The 17,525-nt window shown below is 42.9% G+C and overlaps 1 protein-coding gene across 3 annotated transcripts in view; it reads right to left on the bottom strand.

Moving 5' to 3' along the window:
• The window catches only part of Abcd3 (ATP binding cassette subfamily D member Pmp70), a 219,257-nt gene that overhangs the window by 55,147 nt on the left and 146,585 nt on the right, over positions 1-17,525 (bottom strand). For all 3 annotated transcript variants that reach the window (XM_071686589.1, XM_071686580.1, XM_071686571.1), the window contains exon 9: positions 7,629-7,698. In XM_071686589.1, coding sequence (XP_071542690.1) covers positions 7,629-7,698 — 70 coding nt within the window. The remainder of the gene's footprint in view (positions 1-7,628; positions 7,699-17,525) is intronic.

Genomic DNA, 17,525 nt, shown 5'->3' with positions numbered 1-17,525 from the left:
TCATCATACTTTGTCGCTATCTCCCGCGTTAGCGAGGTAGCACAAGGAAACAGACGAAATAACGGCCAAACCCACACACATACACATGTATATACATACACGTCCACACATGCACATATACATACCTATACATCTCAACGTATACATATATATACACACAGACATATACATATATACACATGTACATAATTCATACTGTCTGCCCTTATTCATTCCCATCACCACCCCGCCTCACATGAAATGACATCCCCCTTCCCCCGCATGTGCACGAGGTAGTGCTAGGAAAAGACAACATAGGCCACACTCAGTCTCTAGCTGTCATGTATAATGTACCGAAACCACAGCTCCCTTTCCACATACACAGACATATACATATATACACATGTACATATTCATATTTGCTTGCCTTCATCCATTCCTGGTGCTACCCTAACCCATAGGAAACATCATTGCTACCCCTTGCTTTAGTGAGGTAGCATCAGGAAAACAGAAAAAAAAGCCACATTTGTTCACAGTCTCTCGCTGTCATGTGTAATCCACTGAAACCACAGCCCCCTATCCACATTCAGGCCCCACACACCTTTCCATGGTTTACCCCAGATGCTTCACATGCCCTAGTTCAGTCCATTGACAGCACGTCCACCCCGATATACCAAATTGTTCCAATTCACTCTATTCCTTGCACACCTCTCACCCTCCTGTAAGTTCAGGCTCTTGATAGCTCAAAATCTTTTTCACTCCATCCTTCCACCTCCAATTTGGTTTCCCACTTCTTGTTCCTTCCACCTCTGACACATATATCCTCTTTGTCAATCTTTCCTCACTCACTCTCACCATATATCCAAACCATTTCAACAAACCAACTTCTGCACTCTCAACCACACTCTTTTTATTTCCACATATCTCTCTTACCCTTTCATTACTTACTCGATCAAACCACTTCACACCACGTATTTCCAACACATCCACCCTCCTGCGTACAACCCTATCTACAGAAATATATACCTATTCCTATCAGTCCACAGGTAAATGAAACACAATAAGTACCCATGTGCACTTCTGTGTAATAATCACATCATCAGGGGAGATACAAGAAAGAAATACAACAGTCAGTTGGCCCCATTCACTTGCATCCACACTTCAGCTGTCATGTACAATGTAATGAAACAAAAGCCCCCCAACCACAACCAAACTCTAAAGACCTTTTCATGGTTTCCCCCAACCACTTCGTGTGTCCTAGTTTAACCCACAGAGTATCAATTGTTTCCTGTATACTGCATCACTCTAGTTCACTCTATCCTTTGCATGCCTCCCATCCTCATGTATGTTCAGGCCTAGAACCTTCAAAGCAACTTTCACTCCATCCTTCCACTACCTCCTTGGTTCCCCCCTTTTCCTTATTCCCCCCACTTCTGACATGCATACCCTCTTAGTCATCCTCTCCTCACTTATCGTCTTCATATATCCAACCCATTTCTGCATATCCTCCCCAACTATCTCATAAATACTCCTCTTACTGCCACACCTCTCTCCTACCCTATTTTTCTATATTCCAACAACCCACCTCACACCACATACTGTCCTTAAACACTGTTTTCTACACATCCACCCTCTTCTTTAAATTTTGCATAAGGCCTATGCCTCACATCCAAACAGCACCACTGGGACTACTATACCCATCTTTGTCTTAAAAAAAAAAAAAAAATGGACCTGTACACACATTCCCCAATGCACCTAGGACCTTTGTTTCCTCACCCACCATAGAGCTCACTTTAGCTCCCATGGTTCCATTCACTGCCATATCCACTCCCAGATATCTAAAACACTCCACTTCCTCCAAGTTTTTTCCATTCAAATACCCTATTCAGCTCTGACCTCCAAACCCCATAGCCTTATCAACTGCTCTCTAACTGACAATCTGCTCCTAATGAATTTGCAGAAAAATTTTTGGATTGTTTCCTGCCACTTCATGTAATAAATGATGACGATAAGCTAAATTTCCAAAGAATATACTAGATCATAAAAAGTCTGAGTGAAAGTTTTCAATTGGGTTGTGGGGGGAAAATGCACCTAGTTTCCCCAAAGGAGAGACCACAAAGGTTCAATGCCACTCATAAGAGGCAATAGTGCTACTAGCCTTGTTCTTTGGTGACAATGTCTAGAAGTCCAACAGAAGGAACAAGTAATTTCCAAGACATCAGATAAACTGACTAAAAGACTATCAGACAATCAACAAGTGGAAGCCTTAAACAACTACGTCTCCTTCAGGTGTTCAAGACAATTCATAGATCATACATCCTACTGTATGTATGGCTTCTCATGTCAAAGTACAAGAGACAGTAATACTGGTGAAATATCTCAAACAACTAGAATCTAAATAGAAACATTACAAGATATGAATATATGTGAGAGCTCTTTAATGCCTGTTTGCAGTTTTCCTGGGAGTGCAAAACAGCACAGGGAACAGATGAATGAGCCTTATACATTAAAATACAGTAAAACCTCCATTTAACATACCGATATAACAGATTTCAGATTTAATGGACAAATAAAAATATCTATTTATTTATTTTGCTTTGTCGCTGTCTCCCACGTTAGCGAGGTAGCGCAAGAAAACAGATGAAAGAATGGCCCAACCCACCCACATACACATGTATATACATACACCTCCACACATGCAAATATACATACCTATACATCTCAATGTATACATATATATACACACACAAACATATTCATTCCCATTGCTACCCCGCCACACATGATATAAAAACCCCTCCCCCCTCATGTGTGCGAGGTAGCTCTAGGAAAAGACAACAAAGGCCACATTCGTTCACACTCAGTCTCTAGCTGTCATGTAATAATGCACCAAAACCACAGCTCTCTTTCCACATTCAGGCCCTACACAACTTTCCATGGTTTACCCCAGATGCTTCACATGCCCTGCTTCAATCCACTGACAGCACGTCGACCCCGGTATACCACATCGTTCCAATTCACTCTATTCCTTCCACGCCTTTCACCCTCCTGCATGTTCAGGCCCCTGATCACTCAAAATCCTTTTCACTCCATCTTTCCACCTCCAATTTGGTCTCCCACTTCTCCTCGTTCCCTCCACCTCTGACACATAAATCCTCTTGGTCAATCTTTCCTCACTCACTCTCTCCATGTGACCAAACCATTTCAAAACACCCTATTCTGCTCTCTCAACCACACTCTTTTTATCACCATACATCTCTCTTACCCTATTATTACTTACTCGATCAAACTACCTCACACCACATATTGTCCTCAAACATCTCATTTCCAGCACATCCACACTCCTCCGCACAACTCTATCTATAGCCCATGACTCGCAACCATATAACATTGTTAGAACCACTATTCCTTCAAACATACCCATTTTTGCTTTCCGAGATAATGTTCTCAACTTCCACACATTCTTCAACGTTCCCAGAACTTTCGCCCCCTCTCCCACTTTATGACTCACTTCCGCTTCCATGGTTCCATCAGCTGCCAAATCCACTCCCAGATATCAAAAACACTTCACTTCCTCCAGTTTTTCTCCATTCAAACTTACCTCCCTATTGACTTGTCCCTCAACCCTACTGTACCTAATAACCTTGCTCTTATTCACATTTACTCTTAGCTTTCTTCTTTCACATAATTTAATAAACTCAGTCACCAGCTTCTGCAGTTTCTCACTAGAATCACCCACCAGCGCTGTATCATCAGTGAACAACAACTGACTCACTTCCCAAGCTCTCTCATCCACAACAGACTGCATACTTGCCCCCTCTTTCCGAAACTCTTGCATTCACCTCCCTAACAACCCCATCCATAAACAAATTAAACAACCATGGAGACATCACACACCCCTACCGCAAACCTACATTCACAGAGAACCAATCACTTTCCTCTCTTCCTACACGTACACATGCCTTACATCCTCGATAAAAACTTTTCACTGCTTCTAACAACTTGCCTCCCACACCATATATTCTTTTGATAATTTAAAAATAAAAAGAAATTAGAAAATCTCAAATGCCACACCATGTGCATTTCATATTGCATTTGTTTTTGGTAGCATGTGGTAGACTTGCTTCGATTCAGTCTCTGCCTCAAGCTATCATGTGGTCAAGTTGTATGGTGTTTCTGTTATTTCAAAACTGTGACTTTATTTTTTTTTTTTTTTTTTTTTTTTTTATACTTTGTCGCTGTCTCCCGCGTTTGCGAGGTAGCGCAAGGAAACAGACGAAAGAAATGGCCCAACCCCCCCCCCCATACACATGTACATACACACGTCCGCACACGCAAATATACATACCTACACAGCTTTCCATGGTTTACCCCAGACGCTTCACATGCCTTGCTTCAATCCACTGACAGCACGTCAACCCCTGTATACCACATGACTCCAATTCACTCTATTTCTTGCCCTCCTTTCACCCTCCTGCATGTTCAGGCCCCGATCACACAAAATCTTTTTCACTCCATCTTTCCACCTCCAATTTGGTCTCCCTCTTCTCCTCGTTCCCTCCACCTCCGACACATATATCCTCTTGGTCAATCTCTCCTCACTCATTCTCTCCATGTGCCCAAACCATTTCAAAACACCCTCTTCTGCTCTCTCAACCACGCTCTTTTTATTTCCACACATCTCTCTCACCCTTACGTTACTTACTCGATCAAACCACCTCACACCACACATTGTCCTCAAACATCTCATTTCCAGCACATCCATCCTCCTGCGCACATCTCTATCCATAGCCCACGCCTCGCAACCATACAACATTGTTGGAACCACTATTCCCTCAAACATACCCATTTTTGCTTTCCGAGATAATGTTCTCGACTTCCACACATTTTTCAAGGCTCCCAAAATTTTCGCCCCCTCCCCCACCCTATGATCCACTTCCGCTTCCATGGTTCCATCCGCTGACAGATCCACTCCCAAATATCTAAAACACTTCACTTCCTCCAGTTTTTCTCCATTCAAACTCACCTCCCAATTGACTTGACCCTCACCCCTACTGTACCTAATAACCTTGCTCTTATTCACATTTACTCTCAACTTTCTTCTTCCACACACTTTACCAAACTCAGTCACCAGCTTCTGCAGTTTCTCACATGAATCAGCCACCAGCGCTGTATCATCAGCGAACAACAACTGACTCACTTCCCAAGCTCTCTCATCCCCAACAGACTTCATACTTGCCCCTCTTTCCAGGACTCTTGCATTTACCTCCCTTACAACCCCATCCATAAACAAATTAAACAACCATGGAGACATCACACACCCCTGCCGCAAACCTACATTCACTGAGAACCAATCACTTTCCTCTCTTCCTACACGTACACATGCCTTACATCCTCGATAAAAACTTTTCACTGCTTCAAACAACTTGCCTCCCACACCATATATTCTTAATACCTTCCACAGAGCATCTCTATCAACTCTATCATATGCCTTCTCCAGATCCATAAATGCTACATACAAATCCATTTGCTTTTCTAAGTATTTTTCACATACATTCTTCAAAGCAAACACCTGATCCACACATCCTCTACCACTTCTGAAACCGCACTGCTCTTCCCCAATCTGATGCTCTGTACATGCCTTCACCCTCTCAATCAATACCCTCCCATATAATTTACCAGGAATACTCAACAAACTTATACCTCTGTAATTTGAGCACTCACTCTTATCCCCTTTGCCTTTGTACAATGGCACTATGCACGCATTCCGCCAATCCTCAGGCACCTCACCATGAGTCATACATACATTAAATAACCTTACCAACCAGTCAACAATACAGTCACCCCCTTTCTTAATAAATTCCACTGCAATACCATCCAAACCTGCTGCCTTGCAATTCTTACAATTCAAAATAGCATCAAGTGATTGTAAGAGGTACAATGAAAGCAAGTAAAGCATCCTCACTTAATTATAAAGAAGTATCCTTTCACAGGTGAGAGATGGCATCCCCTCTATCTCAGTCTGATTTCTGCCTCCAACTGCCTGGCAAATGTTCCTAAGCAACCTGGTGCTCGCCACACGACTATTGTACCATACACTAAACTCTACACCCCCTCAGGAGATTTTGGTAACTATATGTGACATTTTGTTACAACAAAAACTAAACTAAAAACAAGAAAGCAACAAAAAAAAGAACAAAATTAGAATCTGACAGGGCATAAGGCAAATATACACACAAATCACTGCTCAGCAACAATATGCTTCCTTTACATGCGAGCAGAAGAAAAATGACATAAATTAGTGTGTCCACTCTTTACAAAGCTATCACAAACAGAATCTTGCAAGTGTGTGGGTCAGTGTCCCACATGGTGAGGATGCCACTACCTGTGGCAGGGTGTTGCACAACTGAGGCAAAGCCATTGTTGGTGGACACTCTCGTTGACGCAAGGTGTTGTGGGGATTGGCAAAACCCAGGAGTGTTGGTGACCTCGGTTTCACAAGACAGGCAGCCACTGCCATCCAGCTTTAATGAATATTGTCTATGTGGCTTCACTCCACTACCATGCCCGATCTGTACCACACCTTCAAAGCAACATCCTGCATGCAGACAGGGGTGCCCATGGACATCTGGGGCAGCATAGCAGCATCACCTGCTGGACCGCCCTGCACAGGAACCTTGCTCTCTGCTAAGGCCCACTCTCTGTTTTGCAGAGCAGTTCTCCATTGCCAGTTTATCAGATAATATTGCCAGGGTGCAGGAATACGATTTTACAACTGTCTTCCTGCTGTCTGCTGTGTGGGTAACTTATCTCCCTCCCTACAGGAGAATGTTGAGATACTTGAGCATATGCTGTTGTGCAGGCTACCTCCAACACCCGCATTGTCCCTCAACACCTGTTTGGCTGCCTTTACCACTGCTTTGGTGCTTCCATTGGATTGGGGGAAATGGGCTGAGGAGATGCATGCATGATTCCCCATTCTTTGTAGAAAGCTTCCATCTCCTCGCTGTCTATAATGGTTCCCCCATTTGGGGCTATGTGCCCCATCACCCGAAGATGAGCAGCTTTGTGATGACTTGGGATTTTCCCATACAGGTTCAAATCCTACTCACTGCACCATGTAAGAGGGACAATGAAAGCAGGTAATTCGTTACTTTAATATAAAGAAGTATCCTTTCACAGGAGAGGGGTGGCATCACCTCTATCTCAGTCTGAATCCTGCCTCCAACTGCCCAACAAGCATTCCCACTCTGCTGGGTGCCCATAGCCCAACTATCATACCACACACTAAACTGTACAGATAGAAAAGTGAAAAGAAAGAGTGTGAATTTAAATGTGGCACAGAAATGGGTTACATTCGATAAAACAGCATGAGAACCTGAGAAATGTGGGTGAGCTTTTGAGTTCTTAGTAAAGAGCAAGTCAGAGATGTCAAACTGGTGGTGGATGCAGACTGACTGTGGGCAAACTCTACAGATGAGCAAATGCTGCTAATACAATTCAGTCATTCACATAGGGTGACCATAGGCTGCTACCTCCACACCGAATATGAGGTTGGACAGAGTTTTAGCTGGTGTATTCCCATGAAATGTATCTCATGACTGTAGATAAACTGCAAAGGAGAGAAATCATAAAAGTTGATAACTTACATTTGGCAATGATGTTGTCTATGAAGCCCATGTTGAACCGGAAAGAGATGAAGCAACGCAGATGATTAACCTGTAAACACAAAGATGGATGTTTACTATATCATACCACAATCATTACCTTTAAAAAATAATCTTACTTCTAACTCTCAGTTCAGATTAAATATCTAACAGCATAAGACATGCTGCAAAAACAATCTTGTATAAAACTATGAAAACTTTTTAAGTAACACTCATTCTCTAGCTGTCATGTGTAATGCACCAAAACCACAGCTCCCTTTCCACATCCAGGCCCCACAAACCTTTCCATAGTTTACCCCAGACACCTTACATACCCTGGTTCAATCAACTGACAGCACATCAACCCTGGTATACCACGCTGTTCCAATTCACTCTATTCCTTCCACGCCTTTCACCCTCCTGTGTGTTGAGGCCCCGATCACTCAAAATCTTTTTCGCTCCATCCTTCCACCTCCAATTTGATCTCCAGCTTATCCTCATTCCCTCCACCTCTGACACATATATCCTCTTGGTCAATCTTTCCTCACACACTCTCTCCATTGTCCAAACCATTTCAACACACCCTCTTTTGCTCTCTCAACCACACTCTTTTTATTACCACACATCTCTCTTACCTTTTCATTACTCACTCGATCAAACCACCTCACACCACATATTGTCCTCAAACATTTCATTTCCTACACATCCACCCTGCTCCGCACAACCCTATCTATAACCCATGCCTCGCAACCATATAACATTATTGGAACCACTATTCCTTCAAACATACCTATTTTTGCTCTCCGAGATAACGTTCTCGCCTTCCATACATTCTTCAATGCTCCCAGAACCTTCAACTCTTCCCCCCACCTGTGACTCACTACCACTTCCATGGTTTCATCCACCGCTAAGTCTACTCCCAGATATCTAAAACACTTCACTTTCTCCAGTTTTTCTCCATTCTAACTTACCTCCCAAATAACTTGTCCCTTAACCCTACTGAACCTAATAACCTTTCTCTTATTCACATTTACTCTCAGCTTTCTTCTTTCACACACTTTATCAAACTCAGTCACCAGCTTCTGCAGTTTCTAACCCAAATCAGCCACCAGCGCTGTACTATCAGTGAACAATAACTGACTCACTTCCCAAGCCTTCTCATCTACAACAGACTGCATACTTGCCCCTCTCTCCAAAACTCTTGCATTCACCTCCCTAACCACCCCATCCATAAACAAAACAAATAACCATGGAGACATTACGCACCCCTGCTGCCAACCGACATTCACCAGGAACCAATCACTTTCCTCTCTTCCTACTAGTACACATGACTTACAATCTTGGCAATTACTTTTCACTGCTTCTAGCAACTTACCTCCCACACCATATACTCTTGGAACCTTCCACAAAACATCTCTCTCAACCCTATTTCATGCCTTCTACAGATCCATAAATGCTTCGTACAAATCCATCTGTTCTAAATATTTCCCACAAATATTCTTCAAAGCAAACACCTGATCCACACATCCTCTACAACTTCTGAAACCACAATGCCCTTCCCGAATATGATGTTCTGTACATTTCTTTACCCTCTCATTCAATATCCTCCCGTACAATTTCCCAGGAATACTCAACAAACTTACACCTCTGTAATTTGAACACTCACCTTTATCCCCTTTGCTTTTGTACAATGGCACTATGCATGCATTCTGCCAATCCTCAGGCACTTCACCAAGATCCACATATACACCGAATATCCTTACCAACCAATCAAAGACACAACACAGTCACCCCCTTTTTTAATGAATTCCATTGCAATACCATCCAAACCCTCGGCCCTGCCGGCTTTCATCTTCCGCAAAGCTTTCAATACCTCTTCTCTATTTACCAAACCATTCTCACTGACCCTCTCACTTCGCACATCACCCCGACCAAAGCACCCTATATCTGCCACTCTATCATCAAACACATTCAACAATCCTTCGAAATACTTACTCCATCTCCTTCATACTTCATTACTTGTTATTACCTCCCCACTCACCCCTTCACCGATGTTCCCATTTGTTCTCTTGTCTTACGCACTTTATTTACCTCCTTCCAAAATACCTTTTTATTATTCCTAAAAATTTAAGGATATTCTCTCACCCTAACTCTCATTTGCCCTCTTTTTCATCTCTTGCATCTTTCTCTTGACCTCCTGCCATTTTCTTTTATAACTTTTAAAGTCATTTGCATTACTTCCCTGCAAAGATTGTCCAAATGCCTCTCTCTTCTATTTCACTAACAATCTTACTTCTTCCTCCCACCATTCACTAGTCTTTCTAATCTGCCCACTTCCCAACTTTCTCATGCCCCAACATGCATCTTTTGCGCAAGCCATCACTGCTTCCCTAAATACATCCCATTCCTCCCCCATTCCCCTTATGTCATTTGCTCCCTGGTATTCTTTCACACAAGTCTCCTTTCCAAGCTCACTTACTCTCATCACTCTCTTCTCCCTAAAATTCTCTCTTCTTTTCTGAAAACCCCTACAAATCTTCACCTTTGTCTCCACAAGATAATGATCAGATATCCCTCCAGCTGCCCCTCTCAGCACATTAACATCCAAGAGTCTCTCTTATACATGCCTATCAATTAACAAATAATCCAATAACACCCTCTGGCCATCTCTCCTACTCACAATGTAACCTTATGTATATCTCTCTTTTTAAACCAGGTATTCCCAATCACCAGTCCTTTTTCAGCACAAAAATCCACAAGCTCTTCATCATTTCCATTTACAACACTGAACACCCCCATGTACACCAATTATACCCTCAACTACCACATTACTCACCTCTGAATTCAAATTACCCATCACTATAACCTGGTCTTGTGCATCAAAGCTGCTAACACACTCACTCAGCTGCTCCCAAAACACTTGCTTCCCATAATCTTTCTTCTCATGACCATGTACATAGGCACCAATAATCACCCATCTCTCTCCATCCAATTTCAGTTTTACCCATATCAATCTAGAGTTTACTTTCTTACACTCTATCAAATATTCGCACAACTCATACTTTAGGATGAGTGCTACTCCTTCCTTTGCTCTTGTCCTCTCACTAACCACTGACTTTACTCCCAAGACATTGCCAAACCACTCATCTCCTTTACCCTTGAGCTTTGTTTCACTCAAGAGCCAAAATATCCAGGTTCCTTTCCTCAAACATACTACCTATCTCTCCTTTTTTCTCATCTTGGTTACATACACACACATTTAGACACCCCAAACTGAGCCTTCGAGGAGGATGAGCACTCCCTGCATGACTCCTGTTTCCCCTTTTAGAAAGTTAAATACAAGGAGGGGAGGGTTTCCAGCCCCCTGCTTCTGTCCCCTTTAGTCACCTTCTACGACAAACAGGGAATACGTGGGAGGTATTCTTTCTCCCCTATCCCCAGGGATTTTTTTTCATATTATTATACTCTGTCGCTGTCTCCTGAGTTAGCAAGGTAGCACAAGGAAACAGACAAAAGAATGGCCCAACCCACCTACATACATATGTATATACATATACGCCCACACACGCACATATACATACCTATACATTTTGACACATACATACATATACATACACAGATATATACATATATATACATGCACATAATCATACATGCTGCCTTCATCCATTCCTACCGCCATAAATGAAATGACATATATATCCCCAGGGATATATATTTATTTTGCTTTGTCGCTGTCTCCCGCGTTTGCGAGGTAGCACAAGGAAACAGACGAAAGAAATGGCCCAACCCACCCCCATACACAATGTATATACATACACGTCCACACACGCAAATATACATACCTATACATCTCAATGTACACATATATATACACACACAGACACATACATATATACCCATGCACACATTTCACACTGTCTGCCTTTATTCATTTCCATCACCACCTCGCCACACATGGAATACCATCCCCCTCCCCCCTCATGTGTGCGAGGTAGCACTAGGAAAAGACAACAAAGGCCCCATTCGTTCACACTCAGTCTCTAGCTGTCATGCAATAATGCCCGAAACCACAGCTCCCTTTCCACATCCAGGCCCCACACAACTTTCCATGGTTTACCCCAGATGCTTCACATGCCCTGATTCAATCCACTGACAGCACGTCAACCCCGGTATACCACATCGATCCAATTCACTCTATTCCTTGCCCTCCTTTCACCCTCCTGCATGTTCAGGCCCCGATTACTCAAAATCTTTTTCACTCCATCTTTCCACCTCAAATTTGGTCTCCCACTTCTCCTCGTTCCCTCCACCTTCGACACATATATCCTCTTTGTCAATCTTTCCTCACTCATTTTCTCCATGTGCCCAAACCATTTAAAAACACCCTCTTCTGCTCTCTCAACCATGCTCTTTTTATTTCCACACATCTCTCTTACCCGTACATTACTTACTCGATCAAACCACCTCACACCACACATTGTCCTCATACATCTCATTTCCAGCACATCCACCCTCCTGCGCACAACTCTACCCATAGCCCACGCCTCACAACCATACAACATTGTTGGAACCACTATTCCTTCAATTCCTCCCCCACCCTATGATTCACTTCCGCTTTCATGGTTCCATCCGCTGCCAGATCCACTCCCAGATATCTAAAACACTTCACTTCCTCCAGTTTTTCTCCATTCAAACTCACCTCCCAATTGACTTGACCCTCAACCCTACTGTACCTAATAACCTTGCTCTTATTCACATTTACTCTTAACTTTCTTCTTTCACACACTTTACCAAACTCAATCACCAGCTTCTGCAGTTTCTCACATGAATCAGCCACCAGCACTGTATCATCAGCGAACAACTGACTCACTTCCCAAGCTCCCTCATCCACAACAGACTTCATACTTGCCCCTCTTTCCAAAACTCTTACATTCACCTCCCTAACAACCCCATCCATAAACAAATTAAACAACCATGGAGACATCACACACCCCTGCCGCAAACCTACATTCACTGAGAACCAATCACTTTCCTCTCTTCCTACACGTACACATGCCTTACATCCTTGATAAAAACTTTTCACTGCTTCTAACAACTTGCCTCCCACACCATATATTCTTAATACCTTCCACAGAGCATCTCTATCAACTCTATCATATGCCTTCTCCAGATCCATAAATTTTTTTTTTTTTTTTTTTGCTTTGTCGCTGTCTCCCGCGTTTGCGAGGTAGCGCAAGGAAACAGACGAAAGAAATGGCCCAACCCACCCCCATACACATGTATATACATACGTCCACACACGCAAATACACATACCTACATAGCTTTCCATGGTTTACCCCAGACGCTTCACATGCCTTGATTCAATCCACTGACAGCACGTCAACCCCGGTATACCACATCGCTCCAATTCACTCTATTCCTTGCCCTCCTTTCACCCTCCTGCATGTTCAGGCCCCGATCACTCAAAATCTTTTTCACTCCATCTTTCCACCTCCAATTTGGTCTCCCTCTTCTCCTCGTTCCCTCCACATCTGACACATATATTCTCTTGGTCAATCTTTCCTCACTCATTCTCTCCATGTGCCCGAACCATTTCAAAACACCCTCTTCTGCTCTCTCAACCACGCTCTTTTTATTTCCACACATCTCTCTTACCCTTACGTTACTTACTCGATCAAACCACCTCACACCACACATTGTCCTCAAACATCTCATTTCCAGCACATCTATCCTCCTGCGCACAACTCTATCCATAGCCCACGCCTCGCAACCATACAACATTGTTGGAACCACTATTCCTTCAAACATACCCATTTTTGCTTTCCGAGATAATGTTCTCGACTTCCACACATTCTTCAAGGCTCCCAGAATTTTCGCCCCCTCCCCCACCCTATGATCCACTTCCGCTTCCATGGTTCCATCCGCTGCCAGATCCACTCCCAGATATCTAAAACACTTCACTTCCTCCAGTTTTTCTCCATTCAAACTCACCTCCCAATTGACTTGACCCTCAACCCTACTGTACCTAATAACCTTGCTCTTATTCACATTTGCTTTTCTAAGTACTTCTCACATACATTCTTCAAAGCAAATACCTGATCCACACATCCTCTACCACTTCTGAAACCACACTGCTCTTCCCCAATCTGATGCTCTGTACATGCCTTCACCCTCGCAATCAATACCCTCCCATATAATTTACCAGGAATACTCAACAAACTCATACCTCTGTAATTTGACCATTCACTCTTATCCCCTTTGCCACTTCTTTTCGTCTGTTTCCTTGCGCTACCTCGCAAATGCGGGAGACAGCGACAAAGTATAATAAAAAATAAAAAAAAAATATATACACAGCAGTGAAAAGTTTTTATCGAGGATGTAAGGCATGTGTACGTGTAGGAAGAGAGGAAAGTGATTGGTTCTCAGTGAATGTGGGTTTGCGGCAGGGGTGTGTGATGTCTCCATGGTTGTTTAATTTGTTTATGGATGGGGTTGTTAGGGAGGTGAATGCAAGAGTTTTGGAAAGAGGGGCAAGGATGAAGTCTGTTGGGGATGAGAGAGCTTGGGAAGTGAGTCAGTTGTTGTTCGCTGATGATACAGCGCTGGTGGCTGATTCATGTGAGAAACTGCAGAAGCTGGTGACTGAGTTTGGTAAAGTGTGTGAAAGAAGAAAGTTAAGAGTAAATGTGAATAAGAGCAAGGTTATTAGGTACAGTAGGGTTGAGGGTCAAGTCAATTGGGAGGTGAGTTTGAATGGAGAAAAACTGGAGGAAGTGAAGTGTTTTAGATATCTGGGAGTGGATCTGGCAGCGGATGGAAACATGGAAGCGGAAGTGGATCATAGGGTGGGGGAGGGGGCGAAAATTCTGGGAGCCTTGAAGAATGTGTGGAAGTCGAGAACATTATCTCGGAAAGCAAAAATGGGTATGTTTGAAGGAATAGTGGTTCCAACAATGTTGTATGGTTGCGAGGCGTGGACTATGGATAGAGTTGTGCGCAGGAGGATGGATGTGCTGGAAATGAGATGTTTGAGGACAATGTGTGGTGTGAGGTGGTTTGATCGAGTAAGTAACGTAAGGGTAAGAGAGGTGTGTGGAAATAAAAAGAGCGTGGTTGAGAGAGCAGAAGAGGGTGTTTTGAAATGGTTTGGTCACATGGAGAGAATGAGTGAGGAAAGATTGACCAAGAGGATATATGTGTCGGAGGTGGAGGGAACGAGGAGAAGAGGGAGACCAAATTGGAGGTGGAAAGATGGAGTGAAAAAGATTTTGTGTGATCGGGGCCTGAACATGCAGGAGGGTGAAAGGAGGGCAAGGAATAGAGTGAATTGGAGAGATGTGGTATACCGGGGTTGACGTGCTGTCAGTGGATTGAATCAAGGCATGTGAAGCGTCTGGGGTAAACCATGGAAAGCTGTGTAGGTATGTATATTTGCGTGTGTGGACGTATGTGTATACATGTGTATGGGGGTGGGTTGGGCCATTTCTTTCGTCTGTTTCCTTGCGCTGCCTCGCAAACGCGGGAGACAGCGGCAAAAAAAATAAAAAAAGAAAAAAAAAATTATACACATACACACACATACACACACACACGCACACATACATACACACACACACATACATATATATACATGTGAAAAATGTAAGAAACAATTTAGAAAACTGAAACTTCTAGCTTGAAATGAAATGAAAAAAATGAATGTCACATAATGGTTCAACCTCTGGCTATGGAAAAAGGAAATGTTTAATTCATTTACACAAACGTCAATAGTAGTTCTCATCAATTTAACCACTGTATCAATAAGCTTCAATGTCTAAGCTATACATATATATATATATATATATATATATATATATATATATATCTTTTTTTCTTTCATACTATTCGGCATTTCCCGCATTAGCGAGGTAGCGCTAAGAACAGAGGACTGGGCCTTTGAGGGAATATCCTCACCTGGCCCCCTTCTCTGTTCCTTTTCTTGGAAAAAAAAAAAAAAACAAAAACGAGAGGGATGTTAATGTGCTGAGAGGTGCAACTGGAGGGATGTCTGATCATTATCTTGTGGAGGCTAAGGTGAAGATTTGTATGGGTTTTCAGAAAAGAAGAGTGAATGTTGGGGTGAAGAGGGTGGTGAGAGTAAGTGAGCTTGGGAAGGAGACTTGTGTGAGGAAGTACCAGGAGAGACTGAGTACAGAATGGAAAAAGGTGAGAACAATGGAAGTAAGGGGAGTGGGGGAGGAATGGGATGTATTTAGGGAATCAGTGATGGATTGTGCAAAAGATGCTTGTGGCATGAGAAGAGCGGGAGGTGGGTTGATTAGAAAGGGTAGTGAGTGGTGGGATGAAGAATTAAGAGTATTAGTGAAAGAGAAGAGAGAGGCATTTGGACGATTTTTGCAGGGAAAAAATGAAAATGAGTGGGAGATGTATAAAAGAAAGAGACAGGAGGTCAAGAGAAAGGTGCAAGAGGTGAAAAAAAGGGCAAATGAGAGTTGGGGTGAGAGAGTATCATTAAATTTTAGGGAGAATAAAAAGATGTTCTGGAAGGAGGTAAATAAAGTGCGTAAGACAAGGGAGCAAATGGGAACTTCAGTGAAGGGCGCAAATGGGGAGGTGATAACAAGTAGTGGTGATGTGAGAAGGAGATGGAGTGAGTATTTTGAAGGTTTGTTGAATGTGTTTGATGATAGAGTGGCAGATATAGGGTGTTTTGGTCGAGGTGGTGTGCAAAGTGAGAGGGTTAGGGAAAATGATTTGGTAAACAGAGAAGAGGTAGTGAAAGCTTTGCGGAAGATGAAAGCCGGCAAGGCAGCAGGTTTGGATGGTATTGCAGTGGAATTTATTAAAAAAGGGGGTGACTGTATTATTGACTGGTTGGTAAGGTTATTTAATGTATGTATGACTCATGGTGAGGTGCCTGAGGATTGGAGGAATGCGTGCATAGTGCCATTGTACAAAGGCAAAGGGGATAAGAGTGAGTGCTCAAATTACAGAGGTATAAGTTTGTTGAGTATTCCTGGGAAATTATATGGGAGGGTATTGATTGAGAGGGTGAAGGCATGTACAGAGCATCAGAAGTGGTAGAGGATGTGTGGATCAGGTGTTTGCTTTGAAGAATGTATGTGAGAAATACTTAGAAAAGCAAATGGATTTGTATGTAGCATTTATGGATCTGGAGAAGGCATATGATAGAGTTGATAGAGATGCTCTGTGGAAGGTATTAAGAATATATGGTGTGGGAGGAAAGTTGTTAGAAGCAGTGAAAAGTTTTTATCGAGGATGTAAGGCATGTGTACGTGTAGGAAGAGAGGAAAGTGATTGGTTCTCAGTGAATGTAGGTTTGCGGCAGGGGTGTGTGATGTCTCCATGGTTGTTTAATTTGTTTATGGATGGGGTTGTTAGGGAGGTAAATGCAAGAGTTTTGGAAAGAGGGGCAAGTATGAAGTCTGTTGGGGATGAGAGAGCTTGGGAAGTGAGTCAGTTGTTGTTCGCTGATGATACAGCGCTGGTGGCTGATTCATGTGAGAAACTGCAGAAGCTGGTGACTGAGTTTGGTAAAGTGTGTGGAAGAAGAAAGTTAAGAGTAAATGTGAATAAGAGCAAGGTTATTAGGTACAGTAGGGTTGAGGGTCAAGTCAATTGGGAGGTGAGTTTGAATGGAGAAAAACTGGAGGAAGTGAAGTGTTTTAGATATCTGGGAGTGGATCTGGTAGCGGATGGAACCATGGAAGCGGAAGTGGATCATAGGGTGGGGAAGGGGGCGAAAATTCTGGGGGCCTTGAAGAATGTGTGGAAGTCGAGAACAATATCTCGGAAAGCAAAAATGGGTATGTTTGAAGGAATCGTGGTTCCAACAATGTTGTATGGTTGCGAGGCGTGGGCTATGGATAGAGTT

This window comes from Panulirus ornatus, chromosome 3, assembly GCF_036320965.1.
Source record: "Panulirus ornatus isolate Po-2019 chromosome 3, ASM3632096v1, whole genome shotgun sequence".
In the NCBI taxonomy this organism is placed as follows: Eukaryota; Metazoa; Arthropoda; class Malacostraca; order Decapoda; family Palinuridae; genus Panulirus; species Panulirus ornatus.
Note: the sequence above shows the minus strand (reverse complement) of the source record. Positions and strands in the feature narration are given on the sequence as shown.